The sequence below is a fragment of the Silene latifolia genome, chromosome 6, assembly GCF_048544455.1.
Source record: "Silene latifolia isolate original U9 population chromosome 6, ASM4854445v1, whole genome shotgun sequence".
Taxonomy (NCBI): domain Eukaryota; kingdom Viridiplantae; phylum Streptophyta; class Magnoliopsida; order Caryophyllales; family Caryophyllaceae; genus Silene; species Silene latifolia.
In genome coordinates, this window is record NC_133531.1 from 68470753 (window position 1) to 68493914 (window position 23162).

The 23162-nt window shown below is 34.8% G+C and overlaps 2 protein-coding genes and 3 non-coding genes across 5 annotated transcripts; all 5 read right to left on the reverse strand.

Moving 5' to 3' along the window:
* Positions 1-213: 213 nt before the first annotated feature.
* LOC141588185 (uncharacterized) lies at positions 214-1236 on the reverse strand. Its single transcript, XM_074409640.1, has one exon. It carries the CDS (start codon positions 1234-1236, stop codon positions 214-216), a length of 1023 nt encoding a protein of 340 aa, XP_074265741.1.
* A 76-nt stretch (positions 1237-1312) lies between these two features.
* LOC141588186 (uncharacterized) lies at positions 1313-2964 on the reverse strand. Its single transcript, XM_074409641.1, has 2 exons — positions 2664-2964; positions 1313-2481 (listed from the first exon to the last, which is right to left on the reverse strand). The coding sequence occupies exons 1-2, from the start codon at positions 2962-2964 to the stop codon at positions 1313-1315; spliced, it is 1470 nt and encodes a 489-aa protein (XP_074265742.1).
* A 4139-nt stretch (positions 2965-7103) lies between these two features.
* On the reverse strand, positions 7104-7202 carry LOC141589223 (small nucleolar RNA R30/Z108). The gene has a single exon (XR_012520173.1). It is a non-coding gene; the product is annotated as a small nucleolar RNA R30/Z108 (small nucleolar RNA).
* Positions 7203-7282: 80 nt separating this feature from the next.
* Positions 7283-7374, reverse strand: LOC141589024 (small nucleolar RNA Z101). Its single transcript, XR_012519983.1, has one exon. It is a non-coding gene; the product is annotated as a small nucleolar RNA Z101 (small nucleolar RNA).
* Positions 7375-7449: 75 nt separating this feature from the next.
* On the reverse strand, positions 7450-7529 carry LOC141589035 (small nucleolar RNA snoR14). Its single transcript, XR_012519993.1, has one exon. It is a non-coding gene; the product is annotated as a small nucleolar RNA snoR14 (small nucleolar RNA).
* Positions 7530-23162: the final 15633 nt, after the last annotated feature.

Sequence of the window (23162 nt, forward strand, 5' to 3'; positions counted from 1 at the left end):
ACGCATAGCTCATATATTTACAGTTAAATGTAATTTTTCAAGTTTTGGCCACAATGAAGACATAACAAAACTTGAATTCAGCGCCTCGTGTAATGTACTTTTAGGTATAACAGGTAAAACTTGGCGGAAATCTCCTCCAAATACCACTATTTTACCACCAAACAACAGGTTGTTTGAACAAACGTCACGCAGCGTGCTTTCAAAGTATTTAATTCATTGTCGTTTGGCCATGGGGGCTTCATCCCAAATGATTAACTTACATGCACGGATGAGTTTTGCCAAAAAACTTTGTTTAGAGATTTGAGAACGCTGGTTTTGTTCTATATCAAGAGGAATCTTGAATCGAAAGTTTGCAGTTCTACCACCTACGAGATTAGCAGCTGCAATACTATAACTCGCAACAGCAACACAAATAATTCCTTTAATTCTGAGATTTGCAAGGAGTGTTGCGTACAAAAAAGTTTTTTCTGTGCCTCCTGGTCCATCTAAGAAAAAACAACCTCTTGCATTTTCTATAACGCGTCTATAAATTATTTCATAAGCATACTGTTGTTCATCGTTTAACATGTTTACAGCTTGTATGTCTTCAGAACTTACTAGAATATTAAGCTCTTCCTCAATTTCTTTCGTTTTTAAATGGCATAAATAATCATTATCGAGTTTGAGATTGCCAAAATCAAAGGTATTGAAACTCTTGCCCATTGATTCAAGTATGCAACCAATATTTGCAAGAGTAAGCTGTAATAACTTATGTTGTTGAGTAGGAAAATTGTATGCGTAGTCCTCTGATAGCGAATCATAGTATTTATCCCACATCAATCTAGGATTTTTGGGCTCATAGTAAATGAGCAAAGTTGCAAATAATATGCGAAACGCTGATGGCATCTGATATCTAACAACCTCCTCTAAGCAATGTTCAATAAAGTTGTCCGTTTCAAGCAAACCATGCTTATACGCAGACTCTCTAAAAGAACCACAAAGCACACCATTTACTGAACGGAGGTCTTCAAAAGACCTAGGCCCACGAATGTTTGAGAGTAGAAGACGTAAGTAATATCGCTCTCCTTCAGAAAGATTTACATAAACCAAGCGGCCTAAGACAAATCCTTTTTCTCGGTGACTCCAAAATTTGTCCTTCCTTCGATGATGACAAACATAAAATTCTGGAAGCTGATTATATAACAACGTCTGAGAAAAATTATCATTTTGGTTTTGCTCAAAAAAGGCTGTTAACATTGTTCTTTTACGAGCATCGTCGTCCAAAATGTTCCCAAGGATGAAAACTCACAGTTTGCATGTTTGGTAAGTGTACTTATAAAGGAACAACGTTAGGATGTATCTCATTCATGTGGAATCCAAAAATTCTCCATGCTGCTTCTGGTGGTGATATCCATCGAGCAGACTGGTAGGCTGTGATCTCATCAAATGATAACTGTTCTCTAGGATCAGTTACAGCAAATGATACACGATCGTGTCCCTTGTATACGTACTTGTACATATACTTTACTGCTTTAATTGTTGAACATATCTCTACGTTTAGATGGAAATCGTACTTTGCTAACAAATACGGATTGTAAGGAACAACCCATCGATTGTTAAGTTGAGATCCATGAACAGTTACACGAACACCTGTACCCCGTCGCCGATACATGGGATATGAATTGCGACCGCAGGTAGTTGTATCCGCAAACTCACGAGGATAATGGTTTTTACAATGACCATTTTTCATGCACGAATTTGTAGGGTTGTCTTCGCCACATAGACCATGCATCATGTGACGAACGACCGCAGAAAATAGGTGAGGATTTTCAACAAAGATCGAGCGGTTAAAGCTTAAAACGAATTCATCATATTGATCAGGTGTACGTATTTTACTATCAGAATCCAAAATGATTAGGAAATGTGCATGAGATAGACCTCTTTTTTGAAATTCCACAACATAAACATAACCCGCATCATTACCAAATATCTTACGCACACAAATGTCTTTCTTTAACTCAATAAGCTTTGAACGGAAAATTCGAGAGAGAAGATCAGGTCTATTATGTGATTCCTCAAAAGGTGATAATTCTCGTTCAATTTCGGGCCAACGCGGGTTGCACGTAATGGTTAGGAATATATCCGGCTTTCCATAACATTGTACAACCGTCATTGAACAAAGATAACGACGCCGGAAGTCACGATCACAGCCGATGAAGCTCGCGGGCAGTATAAAACATGTACCAATGTTACCACCACGTGTTTGACCAGCAGCGTAGCTGTCAATAACACCTTGGTACAAATCAGCGCGAATCACATTTTGATTATTCCTTATGTAATCTAGTCGATTTGTCTCGATTTTGATATACATATCTACTATATACTGTTGGAGAAGTCGCCCACTTCTTAATAATATCGAAGAGTTTGTTGGACGAATTTGTAAGCGATAGCAGTAGTACTCTCTACATGATACTTTTTTCTCCGATTCAGAAGTACCTGCAACTGCAAGTAAAAATACGCTGTAGCCTCAGCATTAATGTAAAAACACAGAAAATAGATATGAAAGCACAAACCTTGTTCTTCGTTATCAAGTAAATCTTCTGCAGTTTGTACAAGGACTTCATTTATTGGAAAAGTTGGGGGATTAGGACGACGTCTGGGGTTGCTACTAACTCAATAGGTACGTCTATGCCACCCTGTTTCTCCGAAAGGAAATAAAAGGGGATACTGTAAAGGATCATAACAACCGTAGTAGTATAATATTCTATGGCTTGTTCCAGAAGTTGCATATATGACAATGTCATGTCGAGGAGGTTCTGACGAATCTTCATCGTCAATCCAAATGGCAGCAACTTGCGATGCCGTAGGGGCGTTGTGAGTTCTTTGATCTTGCATCGGATCTAATTTTATTACAATTCTACCCTCTTCGTCTAAACCAACGTCCCTTACTGATCTAAAAAATTGTGTGTAGGGATTAAGAGCCATAATTCTCATCAAAATACGTATAACATTCTGCTTAATATCTGCAGAAATCTGGAGTCTTTGCCATAATTCTTGGTATGTATCTAAGCAATACAACTGTATATATCTAGGCCGTTTTTCATTTGGTAGGATATCATTAAATGAAATGATATACTTGACCTTGGACTCTAAATGTATAGATCCCGCGATTTCTCTGCGCGAGTTTACGGTCTTTTTTAACTCCAAAGGATGTAAAAGTGACAGAACTATTGTATAACATAATATATTTTCTGAAATTTTGTGATGCTGCATCGTTTGATAGGAACAACATGCCTGAGGTAAGTTGGCATCAAATTCTGAGCAAGACATATATCTCCTTGGCAGCAACAAAAGTTTTTTGATTCATTTTTGAAAAGTTTAGCGCCGCAGTGTGTATATAATGAAGGCAAAGGAAGAACGCCTGGATGATCCGGGGGATTTGGAAAACCTTTAAATGTGTTTACAACATTTAAATAAAATTAGATGTGCAATGTGTAATTTGTCTGAAAAATACTTAAAATATTGGCAGAAACGAAGAAACTATATATATATACAGGTAAATTTTTTTACCCTTTGGAGGAGTAGCTGAAGAAAGCGACCGACTTTTTTTTGGGAGATGATTTGTACGGGAGCATGAAGGGATGTGCTTCAATAGATTCATGTTGTATAGCTTTTGAGGAGAAAAGAAATACTCCAGGTAATATATCAACTAAAATATGTAAAAAAAACAAACATAAGAACTAAAATTTAAAGAAAAAGGAAATATAATAATAAAGAAGACCGGAAATCTGTGATTACTGAAACAATACTAATGCATCAATCATTACAAATGAAGTTGTACATTATTAAGTTTTTTTCTGTATCCTTTTTTTTTAAAGTTTATACAGAGTAATTTTAAGTCAAATTTGAGTCGAGTTTATTAGGCTATACAATTCTACAAACATAACATGTTAGTTAGTTAGATAGATAAAATTTAATAATATTTAAAAAATGTGAAATAGAACGAAATTGTTGAAAAAAGATTTAAGACGTAAAACGTATAATGTTAGGTAAATAAGTTATATGAATGTAAAAAGAGTGCAAAAAATAGCAGACAAAGTAAAAAATTTCACTTTTTAAAAAAAAAAAATATTATGGAAGCATACGTAAACAAATTATGTATAACTTCTATATTTTTTGTCCTTTTTTTTCTCTATTGAAATTGTAACATAATAGGAAAATGAATTACTGAAGTAGGGTGTTACCGGATTTAAAAAAAAAATGCATTTATGAAGGATATATTACAGAATTTTAAAAAAAATATTTACTTTCTCTTATATAGGCATTACTAAGTCAATATTCATCATTAGATGAAGGATTACAGAATTTTATAAAAAATATCTACTTTCGCTTATATTGGCATTGTGAACGCAATATTCATCATTAGATCAAGTATATAAAATTCTATTATATTTAAGAAAGTTGTTCTATGAAAGAAATTCTGAATTTATGTAAAAAAATAAAAAAACAATTGTGCAAAACGATATATAATATGTGAACTTTTAAATATTTCTTATTACTACTGTATCGAAAAAGTTAAATTTAAGTAAGCGTCAAAGTGTAAGTGTATGCGTTTAATAAATTAGGGGAAGAAAATAATTTTGTGTTTTATTTACTTACAATTTTAAAAAAATGACACTGACATTGCCAAAAAAAAATTATAAAAAAATTTACAAACAAACTAATGTATTTAAATTTATATTCATTTTGTAAAGGTATACATATTTAAAATGAAGCGTCCATTGTTATATTTTCATTTTTTTTGCCATTGAAAATAAGTAATAAAATGTAAGAATGCGTGAAACAAAGTAAATCTAAAACTTCATGTAAATGAGCAAAAAAAATATTTATATTCCTGAAGGAAAAAAATATTCGTTTTCTGTCTAAGGTAGGACAATTTTTTTTTTAAACTACGACTACCAATGTAGAGCTTTTATAGATAACATAAAATGGCAAATTTATTTATAGAGTTAGTAGTTGCTGGATGACAACATCAGTTTCTTTGGAATTTTTTTGGTATAAATATTAAAGTATAAATAAAAGCGCATAACGGCTAGAAAACGTACTGATATGCAGGGGGATAAAAAAAAAAGTATTACGTAGAAATGTCGCTACGATACAGTGCAAAGTTAGTGTCAATTATAAATATAACCTACTTTTCAAAAAAAAAAAATCGTAATTCTTATATCCGAAGCAATAGGGCAATCTTTTATTTTAAAAATAGAAAAAAAAAAGAATTTGTTGTTTAATACATAATTTAACAGATTTATTAAGAATCGAAATTTTTTTTTTTTAAAAAAAACCCTTAAATAATAAAATTACGCATAGTTATCATGTTCAATTTTTTTTATTTGTGTTTTTAAACTAAGTAAATTTAAACGGTCGTAAATCGTAAATAGAAATTAAAAAAAAAACAATCTACATAACCAGTATAAGTAAAAGGCAAAGTCGAACTAATAAGATAAATCTATTACGTTTAAATGATAAATAAATAATATAAATTCGTAATTGTAATTACACACATATCTGAATAATTTTGTAGAGATTTTGGAATTGTTTGACGGCAAAAATATGAACAATTTGCATTAACCTATAAAATGGAGGACGTATAACTTTTATACTAAATATTGAATACCAATAATATCTGTAGCCTTATAATTTTATTATTCCAGTTTATTTTTTTTTTTTACATTTAAATGCATAAACATTAAGGTGTGTATATATATATATATATATATATATATATATATATATATATATATATATATATATATCTCATAGCTTCAACAAAAAAAAAGGACGACGCTTCAGGAAAATATACCGCTTACACAGAAACGTTGGCACCTAGGTGAGTAATTTAACATGGTAACAACAGAAAGTTAGAATACAGTTACATCTAATTAATATGGTAATCCCATTAAACAAAAAATATTACTAAATAATGTAAAAAACAATCTTTGTCATACTAACCTTCAAATTCCCTTAAAAAGTTACAATGTATTTCTTCTTTTTGTAGGTTGATCGTTTACCAATTATTACCTGTAAAAGTTGTAGTTGTTATTCACGTCCAGTACAAAAAAAAAATGTGAACATATAAATGAAGTTATACGCTATAGTTTTTTTTTAATTATACACTATATACATTATCTAAATACAATTTAAGTGGAAAGGAAAGCTATATTTAAATACAATTACATGCATATACTAACCCGAAATTATAGACAGACAACGTCGCGGTAACCTGTACCTCTTCCTAACCCTAACAGTATATACTAAACCACAAAAAAAATTACAGATTTTGGAAATACTTTTCAGATATAACAGAGACATAAAATTTAGAGAGAAGAGAAATATTGTAAAGATATTTGTTGTAGTTATAAGACGAAGTGAATGTTAGGTACTTGGGTTATAGGTTGGAAGAAAAAATCTGGTTCCTTTATCTTCAGAGAAAAAAAAAATTAATAAAAACCAAACAGATGTCCTACGCTTAGCTTAACATGCATAGGTATGTCTATCAAACTACAGCTAAAATGAAGATAGTAACAAAACAAGATATGCATGTGTGCACATGTGTAGCCAAATTACAATTTTCACTCTATTTTCACCTTTTTCACTTTCTTTTCACTTGCATAGTATGTCAGAAGTTATTAATGCATACATATCCTTTAATTTTTTGCATTTCAGAGTGCCACAACACAAGTGGCAGTAGACAACAGAAACCAAAACTGCTCTATTACAAAAAAATTGCGAAAATCAGACGGATAGAAATAAACAATTTCACTTAATATTAAGTAGATTTTATTTCTATTCCTAAGATATTACCTTATATCTTATCCATTAAATATTTTCTATATGTAACAAAAAAAATTCTCATTGAAGACGAACACAATCCGTCACAATCTAAAGATGTATAGTTTCCCTGTCACAATATGCAATTGCCATTATGCATGGGGTGCTCCATTTTCCTACCAATTGTCCTCCAACTTGTGAAACATTCGGCTAAGATAAACAGTTTAGTGCATTTTGTTTATAGTTTTATATAAAATCGTCTTACACAAGAATTTTTAATGATAGATAATAAGGGATAGTTCAGTAGTGGCAGTAATTATATTGGTTCGATTCAGCCAGCGATTGTCCTCAACTTTACTCAGAAGAGGGAGCTTGTTATCCTCATTACAATCCCTTTATTATAATGTGTGAGACCGTCTGACGATAAATTAATGTGAGACCGTCTCATATGAGAATTAGTGTCGAGAAAATATGAAAAGGGCATCAGTTCTCCAAGGTGATAACATCAATGAAAAGTTCATACGCAAATTACCCATTTGAAAGATTGAATTTCATCATATGCCCAAATTTATTACGTAAATAAAAAAATCAACAAAAAAAAGAATAAATTTATTATAATTTTGAAAAAAAAATAGTAAATTGACGATCAGAATCTGTCGAGAATTCGTAGACTCATCAAATAAAATTCAGTGAATTGAGCTTGAATTTTATCGCCATTTCGTCCTAATTAATTTAAATCTGATAAAGTAGAAAAACCCAAAAAAATGAAATTTAAAAACTTCAAATTAACCAATGAAATATATGCAAGAAAAAAATAGACAAGGTGGTTAATGGGTTTCTGGTGTAACCCTAATTTGAGTTTTTTTTTCAATTTCTGGAAATTGATTTGGGGAAAATTATTTGATTGATCTAAGAAATCAAAGGTGAGATTTGTGAGGGTGATTATAGCAGCGATAAAATCAAGAACAAAGAAACAAAACTTATGAATTGAGAATACTGTAATAAACAACCTGATTCGATATGCTAATACCGTGTCCGAATTTCAATAAACATAAAGTTACACAGCATTACAACATATAAGGAAGAGAGGAAGACGGAAATAAAAATTACATGAATTGGGAGAATACTGAAGAGGAATCAGTCGGTGTTTGACGATTTACTTATAAGAAATTTAGATGCAATATTTCATCAGATGATATTTCTTATATCTTATAAGAATTTTGGATGAGCAAAATTACAATTGAAATCAAAAGAAAAACACTAATATAGACTAAAAACTACAACAATTAAAACAACGAACCATGAAATCATATTCTTCATTATCCGAATCCGATCAGCCGTCTCTATCTCGAAAAGTTTCTTGCATATCGTCATCGATGTCTTCCATATCATATTCGTCGGCCATATACTCAGCTTCATCCATTCGAAGATGAAACATCCTGCAACAAAAAATGATTTACGACTAAGATGGTGGAGATGGCGGCGGTGTGGTTAATGGGGTTCGGGTGTAACCCTAATTTGATTTTTTTTTTCAATTTCTGGAAATTGATTTGGGGAAAATTATTTGATTGATCTAAGAAATCAAAGGTGAGATTTGTGAGGGTGATTATAGCAGCGATAAAATCAAGAACAAAGAAACAAAACTTAAGAATTGAGAAATATTAGTAGGTGATAAAGACATAGGATAAGAAGGACAGAAGAAAAAGTTGTACTGGGTGGCTTTTTTTGTAAAATATGACGTCAGTGAGGGATAGAAGCAGGTGAAACTGTGTGTCAGACAACCATCCTATTTTTTTATAAGATATAAGAAACTTCATAAAATCTAATATAACATTCTAATTTACCAACTTTTAAGTTTTGTTTTCTACTTAAGAAACTAATTTACCTAATAAGGGTGACGTGATGGCCGTCAAATGGATGACCGTTATAACAACCCGACCCACCACAGTCGTAACACAACCCCAATAAGATGGGATGTGTACCTTTGAGCCCATTACTTGTCCTCACTTAAGCCCAAAAGCATAAGGCGTTGTTACTAAGTGGTGGGCGGAAGCCCTTATAAATATCTCGTAAGCCACTCAATTTCCCGATGTGGGACAATTTCCCTCTCAATCTCTTGGGGTGTTAAAAACTCCCCCACTTAAATAACACAGCGTCCCTATTGTGCCCGGAGGTTGGCCACAGCCAAGCCCAGAATCCTCCCCTGCTAGGTGGGTGACTCAGGTACTCCTGAACACAGGCTCACCACACGGTCGCAGGGTTGCTCTGAGTCCATTCATAACAACCCGACCTACCACGGTCGTAACATACCCCCAATAAGATGAGATGTGTACCTTTCAGCCTATTACTTGTCCTCACTTAAGCACAAAAGCACAAGACCTTGTTACTAAGTGATGGGCGGAAGCCCTTATAAATATCTCATAAACCACTCAATTTCCCGATGTGGGACAAATTCCCTCTCAAATTCTTGGGGTGTTACAACCGTCATCCGTGAAGTCATCTCTACAACCTAGAGTTGGGCCACCTAAGCACATAGGGTCGGGGGGAGTCCATCCAAACTTCTCAGCTAAGAATGCCTCCATGCTATCTCCTGTGTGCTTCTGGGTCATCAGTTTCATATCCATCCTACCTATTTTCTCTCGCAATTGATTATTTTCAATTGTGACTCGAGAAATCAAACTAGGTGAGTAAGAAGAAACTGGGTGACGGGCGATCCTATTAGGGGAGGTGTGTACAACTCCGGTACCACTGACCTAGTACCGAACATGCGCATTTTCCGATCAAATCCTCCAGCGGCATTATAGTACGACTCGTACGGATCTGGTTTCACTCCTCGGGGCATTGGCTGGTTCATTAGTTGATGGTACCTAGCCTGAAAAAGTAATAAATAAGGAAAAAGTGTTGGTTAGAAACTAAATCGAATAAAACCTTACTAATCTATAAAATAACATAAGAAGGCTAACTGAGCCTCTATTGACATGACAAGTGGCCATACAAATCATTTTTTCTAACTAAATCGTTAAAAAAACTTACGTCGGTCTCTGCTGCTTGAGGGTTAATCCAGTTGTCGTGCTTGTCTTTCTTGGACTTCTCCATGAGCTGGTATGGTGTGGTTTCAGGATCCTGAAAAAAGCATAACATAAAATAGTTTTAAGATTGACAATCGTTAATGCTTTGTTATGAGAAAACTAAGTTATGAAATGCACTAAGAATAAATTATGAAATGCAATAAGAGATTTTATAAATTTGTGAACTCAAATGCACTTACCATTTCTTTAAAATCCAAAACTGCATTCTTCCTGTCGAGAGTGTGGGTTGCTAATGATTTCCCATCTTTCGATCCCGACCTTCTATTTGCCTTATTTGTTTGAGAAGTTTTAGCAAATTCGGGATTCTCTTCTGCCCTTTTCTTCACTCTCTCCCAAGAATAATAACAACCAAGATTACACAGTAAACATTATCACACAAATATATAACTATTGTCAACAAGTACTTCATCTTCGAATTGGGTCCTTATCGTTCCAACCTAAACCCGTCAATGTATGTTTCAAGTCACTAGCAAACACACACTTGTTATTTATTAATGAGGAAATAAATTGGCAGCAATTCCCCCCAGTTCTCCAAATACACAATGTAGAATAAATAATTACTCCACATATGGAAAGCGAATTCTTTATCCCAAGCAGGTAGACTTGTTCTTGTCAATGCTAATTTAGCCTCGAAGGGAACTTTTCAGATGCAAAGCTTCCTCCTCCCTTCATCGATCCATAATAGACTAGATAAAATTAATAGAGACTTTCTTTGGAATAAGAATCCTTCCCAGCGTTCTCCTAATTTGGTTGGTTGGCATAAAGTTTGTTTACCAAAGTCGGTTGGTGGTTTAGGAATTAAATCTTCTGAAGCAGCTAATAAAGCTCTTCAAATGAAACTTTTATGGAAAATTCTTATGGATAAGGAAAGTATATGGGTCAAAGTGGTATCTAAAAAATACTTGAGAAATTGTTCACTCTTTGATCATAAGCCTAATTCAGCCTCTTCTTGGCAATGGCGTAAACTTATGAGTCTTCGGACTCTATTTAGAAAAGGGCTGAGATGGCAGGTAGGTAATGGTAGCAATATTAAGTTTTGGTCTGATAATTGGGTTTTTTCACACCCAATTACAAGTAGTATGGTTGATGATGATAGTAACCGTGATCTTAATCTTTTGGTTAAAGATTTCATAACCTCAGACAAGCAATGGGATGTTTGTAAATTATCCAGTTTAGTGAATAACGATATTGTTAATCAGATTACTAACATTCCAGTGCCACATAATGATATTCCAGATACCCTCATTTGGGGGTTGTCCGTAGATGGATATTTCTCTACCAAAATAGCAACTTGGTTAGCGCAAGGTTTGTTCGATCAAGATCTTGACAAATGTGAATTTCAGTGGATTTGGAAATTGAATATTCCTCCTAAATTGAAATTTTTTCTTTGGAAAGCCTGTGTTGACGGCCTTCCAACGAAAAGTAGACTTCTCAAAAGTCATATTGATGACCCACCTCATTGTGTTATGTGCAACAATCCTATTGAAAACAAAGATCATTTCTTTTACGAATGTCCATTGATTGGGTCTGTCATCCAAGACCTAAACATTATTAGTTTCAACGAGTTTTTGTCAAATTATAATACTATTATAAGTCAAAGTTTTCTAACGAAACTTAATTATCTCAAGGATTTAATTCCAAAAGATGACTTTATAAAGATTATTTTTATTTGGTGGAATGCATGGTTCCATAGAAATGATATTATCTTTAATAATGTTAATCTAAGTATCAGCAAACTTATTACTTTATGTAATAATAGCACTAAGACATGGAATGTGACTAGATTTAAGGATCTCAACAATCCCGAGGTAGAAGAGTCAGCTAGAAACAATTCTAGTAAGGAAGAGATTTGGTGGGGAAAACCTACAAACGATTTCCTTAAGCTAAATTTTGACGGATCGAGAATAGAAGGTAATAAAGCTGCTTTAGGATATTCTATAAGAGATCGCAATGGTAAAGTCGTTTTATTGGGAGCAAAAAAGTGCGGATCCAATAGTATCCTTGTTGCGGAAGCACTTGCTTTAAAAGAAGGTATTTTAGCAGCTAAATACTTAGGAATCTCAAAGTTAATTGTGGAGGGTGATAATTTATGTGTTATTAACTCGATTCGAGGTACTTGGCAAATTCCGTGAGAAATTTCTAGTATTATCAAGGATGTGAAATTAGACCTTCATTTTTTCGATGAAGTGATAATTAAACATTGCTTTCGTGAAGCCAACAAGGTTGCTGACTTCATGGCTTCTGTTGAAAATTCTTGTCCAACTCTTTCGAGGTGGTTTGAAAGCCGGTGGCTTCAACTTACCTCTCTCATTCGAAAGGATGAGATATGTTGGTCCTACACTAGAGGATCAACCTAGTTTTCTTACCTAATAAAAAAAAAAAATATATGTATTCGGAGAACATTAAAGGAATCATCGCCAAACTCTTTCCTCATTAATAAATCACAAGTACATGTTTACAGCCTAAGTGACTTGAAACGTACAAAGACAGCCCTAAAACGGGGACTATTCAAAAATTGCTCCTAATGAGTAATTCTCGAACGGGTACTAGGTCAACATCAACACCAACAATAATTTGAACATCAACAACAATAACAATGGCTACTAAATTAAGTCAATTAATAACATAACATAACATAACATTTGACATTAGTTTTATAATCATTTCTTACTTACATTTTAAACCAATTTTTAACTTACAATTTATATTCTACTAATTTCTAACTAACATAACAATTTTAAATTACATTTTAAACCAATTTCCAACATTTGACATTAGTTTTATAATCATTTCTAACTTACATTTTAAACCAATTTCTAACTTATATATTTTACTAATTTACTACTAATTTCTAACTAAGATAACAATTTCTAACTTACATTTTTAACCAATTTCCAACATTTGACATTAGTTTTATAATCATTTCTAACTTACATTTTAAACCAATTTTTAACTTACATTTTATATTAACATTAACAACATCAACAACAGTAATAGCTAATCACACAACATCAACTTTAACATGAACTTTAACAACATCAATAATAACCACATCAACAACAATAATGGTTACTATCCTAGAGTCATTAGCATAATTTAAACTAAAATTAGTAATTTAAAAAGGTAACTAGTAAGAGGAGGTTACCTAATTAACTAAAAGTGAAAATGAAAAGAAGAAAAGGAGACGGTAGTAGCGACGGAGGTGGACGAACGTCACGGCCGTAGTGGTGGTCGGAGGCGGCACAAAAGGAAAACAGGAAACAAGGAAGGAAGAACAAAAGGAAAAGAGGAAAGGAGAAAAAGGAAAAGAGAAATGTGACGAAGTGGTAGCAGGTCGGCAGTGGCAGGTGTGGTGGTGGCAGGTCGATGGTGGTGGTGGTTGTAGGTGGTGGGTAAATGAGGAGATCTCTATTGAGGTTTTAGGTTTTCAATTAGAAATTGATTTGGGCCAAATGAGCATCTCGCGATTTTTTCTCAGATTAAAGGGCTATGTGACGGGCGCCCTTGATTTTATTAACGCGCCTTTAATATGTGACGGTATGTGACTGATAGTCCGTCACAATTGTTTGTCTGTCACAACCCCACAGAATGTGTCGGAATTTTGATTCGTCACTACTGTGAACCCCCGCAATAACGGTAAGAAAAGAACAATAATAAAATGCGAAATTTTAGGAAATTTTTTTGAAACTTTTAAATTTTAAAGCGCGGGTTCATAAAAAATATAAAACACAAATAAAGAATGCGGAAATAAAGCTTTAATTATACAAACGCGATAGTCAAAGGTGAGGGAAAATATATCCCTCGAATGACAAAATTATAAAAGGTGAGTCTAAGCAATCCTAATAAACCAACTACTAGTCCAAGTTTTAGTTCTCGTTAGCCCACACGTCTTCCGCACGTAAGCATCTTCACAACCTGTCATTCATGTAAACATGAACGCCACAGTCAGTAGGGAGTAACTCAAGGTTCTCCCAGCCACAAAATGTCGAAACACAGATAAACAGAAACACATTAAAACATCATAAACATAACTATTTGATGCAAGAACTGAGACATGAGACATGAGACTCACATTCAAAACATGCGTAGTCGATCATAGATAAGGAATATGATACATACATATGAGACAATCCAACCAAAATTTCATAAATGATAATACAACTATAAACATGATAGAGTATCATATGTCACGAATAAACAAGATTAACATCATAATACATGTGAATGGAAACCTTAGCCATGAACTTTGAAAGCCAAATAACATGCAATACACGAAATGGGACTACTAACATCACATATAAAGCAAAGCATCCGGCTCAGAAGCTACCTTTAAAGCATGTCCGAGACACAAATCCTTAAGTACCTTGGCTCAGCGGTTACCTTTAAAACATGTCCAAATACTACAAACAAGTGCCCGACTCAGAGGTTACCTTTAAAACATGTCCAAATACTACAAACAAGTGCCCGACTCAGAGGTGACCTTTAAAACATGTCCAAATACTACAAACAAGTACCCGACTCAGCGGTTACCTTTAAAACATGTCCAAATACTACAAACAAGTACCCGACTCAGAGGTTACCTTTAAAACATGTCCGAGGAACAACAAACAAGTATCTGGCTCAGCGGTTACCTTTAAAACATGTCCAAATATAACAAACAAGTGCCCGACTCAGAGGTTACTTTTAAAACATGTCCGAGGCACAACAAATAAGTATCTGGCTCAACGGTTACCTTTAAAACATGGTCAAATACCACAAACAAGCACATGGGACGGGATTATTAATGTCACATTCATACTTATGGCTTGCATCTCACCATATAAGTATGGATGGGAACATCAATCCCGACGATCATATCGCAACTAGAGGGCTTATAGCTCACCCCTAGTATCCGATAGGACCAAGACTCAGGGACGGGATTATTAATGTCACATTCATACTTATGGCTTGCATCTCACCATAAGTACGGATGGGAACATCAATCCCAATGATCATACCGCAACTAGAGGGCTTATAGCTCACCCCTAGTATCCGATAGGACCAAGACTCACACAACCGAATAATACTAGACATTATCTAGAGCACGACTCACTACAAGTAACTATCTATAATAAATATTTTATACTTGTATTATATTAATTAATATTCCACTTCATAATTTAACATGCCCGTTAAATTAAATAAATAAAATATAACAAGCGATAATGAATAATTTACGTTATGTGAAATTGCGGAATATAATGTGAAATCCAACAAGTGAAGCATACCAAGTCCAATCAAGTAAACTACACAAATCCAACTAATTTAACATAACTAGCCCAATAAATAAAACCAAAGAAACCAAACAAGTGAAACCACCTGAGCCCAACATAATAAATATATAGAAGAACGATATTTAACGAGTTACATCATATAAAATACGAGACAGAATTTAAATAAATCAATCTCGAAAATTAAGACACAACCAAACATAAGCATATGTAAGGCCCAAACAATTTAATCACAAAAGTCCTACCAAGTAAATATGGTAAGCCCAAATACATACTTTTATCCGAGTCTAAAAATTATAAGATTTCGGGTCCAAATATCATGAGAATTCGGGTCCACATGTTAGAAGAATTGAGTCCAACAGATATAAAGAGTTGAGCCCTCGAAGTTAAGATTAGTGAGCCCAAAACCAACATATAACACACAAAATGAAACAAGCAGAGGAAGCAATACGAGGAGAGCACATTTCGTTCATTCCCCCACCTCTGTACTTGCACAAAATAGTCCTAAGGACGGATATTCACACCATTTTTACTATAGAAATAAGCCGAGAACACCACGCCCTCTACATTGCAACATCACCTTCAACTAAACCCATCACCACGTCCGTCCACTCACGGCTCCAAAACCGAGTCCAAAATACCCAAAATGGTCCATTCAACTCAAAATTAAGACGGAAATAAGCGCAAATAAAACATGAACAACCACCATTAAACTTGCTCTAATAAGACTCGAGAATAACGTGTAAAAACAGTCCATACACGGTACCAAAACAGAGTTCCAGCAGCTCTTTTTGCCAAGTTTAAGACGGAAATAAGCAAGCACAAGGAACAAATAATCTACGCAAATGCCGACCAAGAAAGTTCAGGGAAGGACATAAACATCAACTGCAGCAGTACATGAACATAAAACACGCGTTGAACTCGATATTTCCCCTCATACCCGAATCCAGTTTGAGACGGGTCCAAGGCAACCAAAACAGCCGTATAAAATGACCATTATAAACACAAAAACAACCCCATTCATGAGGAACGCACAAAGACTTAAACTTTACGATAAATGAAGGTAAAAACGAGTAGGAAGGACGGATTCCCGACATTTTGTCGAGTAACCTATCACCGTTACCTTAAACGCCTCTTATTTTTCGAATAAACGGTCCCTAAAGCTTGAATCTTCCACCGGGTCTTCGAAACCTTTAACAAGGAGCAAGAACACGAAGAGATTGAGGCAAAAATTGAAACTTTTATAAGACGACGAAAATCGAAACCATTACAAAACAGAGACTTTAATACCTTGAAAGATGAAGGAGGAGGTAAGGATGAGAATGGTGTAAAATTTTTGGAAAAAGGTTGAGAAACGGGGTCGAAATCTGGGTTTTAGAAGTGACGGAAGGAGGAAGGTGTTAGCAGCTTGTTGGTTTTGTTGTTGTTGGAGGTAAGCACGGAAAAGGAAGGATAAGGGGAAATGCAGGGGTGGGGACGGGTTGTAGTAAGTGAGGGTGAGTATATAATAATAATAATAATAATAATAATAATAATAATAATAATAATAATAATAATAATAATAATAATAATAATAATAATAATAATAATAGTAATAATAATAATAATAATAATAATAATAATAATAATAATAATAATAATAATAATAATAATAATAATAATAATAATAATAATATAAATGTGGGGTGTGAGTGAGTAGGTGGTATGAGTGTTGTCGAATTTTGATTGGTCAAGATTAAAAATAGTCTCACATATGAAAATGTGACGGTCTATTGTTAGACGGAAATTCGCCTTAAACCTACTATAATTTAAGACGGAGCTTTATTATTATTACTGTCGCTATTAATATAATCCGACTAAAAATATTTATTTTATATAAACAAGTTTGTGAAAATGTAACTTTTATAAAATTTATGTTTAAAACGAGATTAATTAAATCAAATAATTTTAAAATATAAAATAATGTAATCGAACGGTTAAATAAAGTATAAAGGTCAAAATGAAAAATTCGCGGGTGTTACAATCACCCCCTTCTTTTAAAAAGTTTCGTCCTCGAAACTTGAAAGTAGAAATGAAAGGTTATAAAAATAAAGCCGGACTTTTTGAAATTGGTAACTAAAATATTAAAAGGTTACTTATCGTAAAAATTAAAATTCTTTCAAAAGTTTCAAGTAAGATTTTCCAACAGCACCAGATTCTCGTCAAAGGAACGGAAGTGTTCTCGTTGCGCGTTCAAGAACATCACACTCCAAATCGAAGATAAGGTCAAATATTAAATCTTGTAGAAATCCAAAATCAAAATACTTTCAATAATATTTATGAACAGTTTTCAAAGGTATAAGTCTCCTTCATGAAATGAAATTGCTCTTGTCGTGCACCCAAGAGCGCTAACTTTCCAATTAAAAGACAAGTTTAAAACAAAATCGTTCGCCGACAAGCGTAGAACAATTATTAAACGTCTCTAACAACGAGTTCTAACATCCTATCACCGTTAAAACCAATTGAAAACGATAATGTACTCAAATTTTCTTTTGCAAAAACCAAAATAACAATAAAAGTTCCACTTTTAAATTCAAAAAAAAAAAAGAGTTAGATTCTTGAAAATGTAACTTCAAACTTGACAGAGAAATCATAAATAAATCAAGGTTAGTTAGAAATTGAGCAAAATTAAAAGTAACTCGGGTTTAGCAATTAAAAATTAATAAAAAGTAGTTATACTCAAAGAACAAAAAGAGTATTGAATCAAATTTTCATTTTTCAAATCTTTACAAATAGGTAAAGTTTTGTAATACTAACATAAATTTTTAACAACGAACCAAAATGGTAGTTTGAAATGTTTTAGAAATTTTACAATTTGAAAAACAATTTAGACATCAAAAATACAAAGCACGCTAAAAGAATTTAAACTTATCCAACAAAAGAGCTATGATGAACTTCCTAGAGGTAAGAGTCGATGTAAGGTCAACAAAGATGTTTTTTTTTTTGGTGAGGAGGTCAACAAAGATGTTAGAGATAGAATTTTTATAAGCCTCTATATTAGAATCAAAAGGGAAAGCACAACCAAAAGAATAGGAGATGCATGAAAAATAAAGCTTATGGTCAAGGAAAAGGGAAAGGTACAAAGATGAGTTGAGAGGAAGAATTACAAAAGAATTCCAAGGGTAAAATGGAATGAATGATATAAGAGAAATTCCGAAGCTAAATCAAAAGGAGTTTAGAAGAAGGATGAGCATCACGGGATAAAAGTAATGCAAGGTTGATTAAGGATAGAAAACACACCCGTAACGGTGTCGGGAGGAACGGCGGCTCCGACTTGATTCTCGACACGAACGGCTCTCCTTGGCTCAGCTTTCGGATCACGAGGAGGAGGAGGAGGAATCTTCTTCTCGGGGCAATCCTTGATAAGATGTCCGAGCTTCTTACAAAGGTAACACTTCAAGGGCATATCATAGCATCCAATTCCGGGGTGATAAGCTTGCCTACACTTGAAGCACTTGCGGGTCTCCTCAGGGTTGTCTTCCGACGGGGGAGCTTGTCCACCTTGCACTTGTCCACTCGGTCCTTGTACTCTTGGAAAGGGCTTCTTCTTCTTGTTCGCAGATGACGAAGATGAGGGCACAAAGGATCTCTTGCCACGGAACTTAGGACGATGATTGACTTGAGCATTGGCATCTTGTTGATTCCGGAGAATTTTAGTAAGAGCTTCCATGATAGTATTCTCCACCTCGGTTGGTCGCACCATCTTCTCAAGAGACGAAATAAATCAATCAAGTTAGCACCTAACAAATAACATACACAAAGAGACTACCAACTTAGGTTCTTAGTTCTACCCATCTCTCATTCATTATATTAAGGTCAAGTTCAAGTTTAAATTTAGGGTACACGTATGTGCGTCGGGAGCAACGAAGGCTCTGTGGTTCGTCGGTTTTGTTACTCGTCGTCAAAAGTTACCTTGACCAAAAAAATATTTATAACTTCACAATCTACTCTACTATTAGTAAAGAGGTAAGTAAAGGTCGGATCCCAAGGGACGGGTATTGATGTAGGATTTTCGGTTGCAAATGGTTGTGTCTAAGGGTGTCACAATTTGGGTTGAGGTAGAAGATCAACTAAGCTAAATAACAATGTAAATAAACAAGCAAGATGATTAAAATGAGATGTAAAAAATTGATTAAAAGCACTAGGGTGTCATGGGTTCATAGGAAATTCATGGGATTTGATCATACAAACATGTTTTCTACTAGATGCAAGCAATTATTGTCGTGATGGGATCGAGTTAGTGTATATCTTACAATCCCTAGGAAGGTTTGGGTCCCGGAGCCGAATCGATTAGATTGTACAACACCTAAAAGTCGACTTAATCCTCCCTATCCAACTATATGCATGGTCTAATGAGACTCGAGTTGGTTTATGTCTACAAGTCTCATTGAAAACATAAGTGATGGGTAAAAAATGCAAGGATACATAGGCTCGCATTTCATCAAACATAACATGTGCATAAGTTGAAATCACAACAAGCAAGCAAATTAATTATGAAAGCATATTAGTGTGGACACGGGGGGCCCATGGGAGCGCTTGGGAAAACAAGCGTTTGCATTTGTGGAGTTGCCACCAATTTATTGTGGAAAATTGGAAACCGTTCGAATGCCTCGTGTCATGTCAAGACACAAAGTAGTGACATGAACACCAAGAACTCGTTACCCTTAGCATTCTATGTCTAGAATGACTCTCGTGGATGCCAATGAACACGGATGTTCACAGAGATCTGGAGTAAGGGGTGAGGGTACGTATTAGGAAGCTCTTTTGATCGAACACCTAATCCCGCCCGCCTCGATAGTGGCCTCTACTAATGATTAGGCTCATCGTCTATATTTGATATGTTTTCGGTTATATGCATGCAATGCAACATCCATTAGATTAATCCTAGCATGTGAGAATTAACTAAGTCGGTGAACACGTAGTTTAACATGCATTAATATCGAGGTAGAAATTTAGCTTAACTGCATGTGAAGGCACACAAACAATAAATAAAGAATACGATAAAAAACAACAAATGAAATAATTACAATAAATTACAATGGTTTGATTGATTTACGTCGAAAATACATTTAAAACGGATAATTTGAGAAAAACAAGAGAAAATAAATTAGGTTAGAAAATAAACAGATTAGTGGTGATAATACGATTAATAGTTAATTAATACGCAAGCTAACGAATTAGGTCAAAGCAACAACGGAAGTTCAGAGGTAGAAATCAACCCGGAACAGGCGCAACAGAGCTGCGTCCTTTGGAAGAGGCGCAGTGCTCACTGCGTCTCTTCCTGAGGTGAATTCTGGCTGTGAAGCCGGAATTGTATATCGTTAATATTCATTGTTAATTTAATGCTCGATTAATAATATTCGAATCGGATAGAAGTGGTTTAACGGATTATTTACATGCAAATTGGTCATAAAAACAATAAAAGACGGGATAAAACTAATTAAAACAAATTAATTGTAAGATTAAAAGGTTAATTAAAAATAAACGAATTAAAACAAATTAATTAGGTTATCAATGTTAAACTACTGATGACAACGAATAAACGAAAATATACAAAAGATGAATTTCAGAGACATGATATTGATGAATCAAATCTCTAGAACCCGGATTGATTTAATGACGAAAACCGGCAAATATTAATTATTTGGGATTTAAGTCGGGAATTAAAAAGGTGACGAATTATTAATGATTATATGTTAAAATTATCATGTCAATGAAATAAGAACAAACAAAGATGAAGCAAAAACAAACAGACGAAATAAACAGAAGACGAAGGAAGAAGAAGGAAAGCAGGAACTGCGGTAGCCTCAGGAAGAGCCGTAGCAGGTACTGCGTCCCTTCGTAAAGGCGCAGCAGTTGCTGCGTTCCTTCTCGACATCTGTCTCCCGTTAATCCGTAAAAGAGGGTTTGAATAAAAGTTTTATAAATCGGTTTTGAATATATTTTCGACGTAAACCTTACAATAATGATTACAAAAATAAAGTACAAGAATGAAAGATGGGATTTATACCCTCAGACTTACATGTTTGACGAAACGAGATTAACTAAGTTAACGTTTAGTGATGCTCGACTCGAATGTACGACGAAAGTGCCCTCTAGGAGGAAATTAAACAAAGTTGATTAAGTTGATTGATGTGGAGTTGGTGAAATTGGTCGGTCATGCAAAACGAGGCTGGTACTCAGAAGGATCCGAGCTTACGTCGTCGAAAGTTCAGGCACGTAGACGCCAAAAATCAAGAGCGTGGTCTTAGAATGCAAAGGGAGAAGAGAAGGGCGGACACTCGCGTGAGAAATATGAGGACTGAAGGTCTCTATTTATATTAATCACACGAAGGAATGAGGGTTTCGGTAAAACTTTGGAAGTAAATCTCGAAAAGATCTTAAAATATGCAGAAAAGAGCTGGGGAAGGGGCGCAGCAACCACTGCGTCTCTTGGAAGAGGCGCAACACCTGTTGCATCTTTTCCCCAAGGGTTTCCTCCTGCGAAAGAAAGATTTTCCGCGTTTCTATTATGGAATTGCGGTTGATCTTAATTTCCTTATTATATAAAATATAATTTCGGGATATAATTTACCAAAAGATTAAAAGATTGAAAATATGGAATAGAAATATCCGGAACATTCTAGAATATTCTGATTCGGCATTTTAAACGGTTATTAGAAAATGAAGACGGTTTTTGACCCGAACTCCAAATGTAGTCTAATTACTGTCAAAACGACCGTAATGGCGCATAGATGACGACCAAGGGGTAGACATAAGTATTTGATCTATCACTTGACGATAAACTTATGAATTGTCATAAATCATTCCGTGTACCAAACATGCGGCCCAAACATCACCGGGTGGCTTGCGGGAGGTGCATAAATGAGGTATGTACAGAGCCCGCACTTTGACTAAGGCTTTGACAAGGCAAAAGTCAAAGTATAGCCATCAGGTCAATCGAAGATTACAACCTGACGACTATGGCGATGCGAGGCGGCTCAAGGGGTCTGAGCCAAGGACCTGTCGTCGGGAACATTTTAGAGTCTGTCGACTATCGGGGAGGGTCGTTTAAAGTCCATTAGACTACGTGAGGAGGCTCGCCAGTCATAAGAAGAGACCATACCTGAGATTCCTTGAGACTCCTTACCCTGTCGGACTCCAAGGGGAAACAAAACGTAATATTGAAGGGCAGCAGTACGTTGATAAAAACTGCTGGGGGAAATCTGCTTGGGTCAATCTTCAAACAAACTTCGGTAAAACTTGAGATTGATGTTGAACTCCACGTGTTGAGAGGGACAATTGGCTGTCTTAAACTCTCCCTGGGAGAAATCTGCTTGGGTCAGTCTTCAAACAAACTTCAGTAAAACTTGAGATTGATGTTGAACTTCACGTGTTGAGAGGGACAATTGGCTGTCTTGAACTCTCGCTGGGAAAAAACTCTGCTTGGGTTGGTCTTCAAACAAACTTCGGTAAAACTTGAGATTGATGTTGAACTCCACGTGTTGAGAGGGACAATTGGCTGTCTTGAACTCTCGCTGGGAAAAATCTGCTTGGGTCGGTCTTCAAACAAACTTCGGTAAAACTTGAGATTGATGTTGAACTCCACGTGTTGAGAGGGACAATTGGCTGTCTTGAACTCTCGCTGGGGGAACATAATTGAGGTGTGTCAAAACACTTGTCAGGGGATATTCGCTCGTTGTTGCAAGCGAAGTCTTGATAAAGTACTGCGACAGTTCACAGTCTACTCGGACTTGAGCGAAGCCCCCAGTTGGAGCGAGCACTGCTTCTGATACTTACCTGCATGGTTAGTGGCCACAAAAGAACGCAATATAATAGAAAAAATAGCACAAAAACATGAGGAAACACATAGGTTTTGCAAAATTTGTTTCTTTATAAAAGTTATTTAAAACTTGCTCAAAGAAATTTGTCGTTTGTAAGTCATTATGCATATTCAATGGGCTTTAGACATAGGAGT

Excerpts from the sequence above, each read along its gene's own strand:
- LOC141588185 (XM_074409640.1), bottom strand. The coding sequence starts at position 1,236 with ATGTTAACAGCCTTTTTTGAGCAAAACCAAAATGATAATTTTTCTCAG.
- LOC141588186 (XM_074409641.1), bottom strand. The coding sequence starts at position 2,964 with ATGGCTCTTAATCCCTACACACAATTTTTTAGATCAGTAAGGGACGTT. Across the intron at positions 2,482-2,663 it reads AGAAACAGGGTGGCATAGAC|TTGCAGGTACTTCTGAATCG; the intron begins GTACCTATTGAG and ends TTTTACTTGCAG.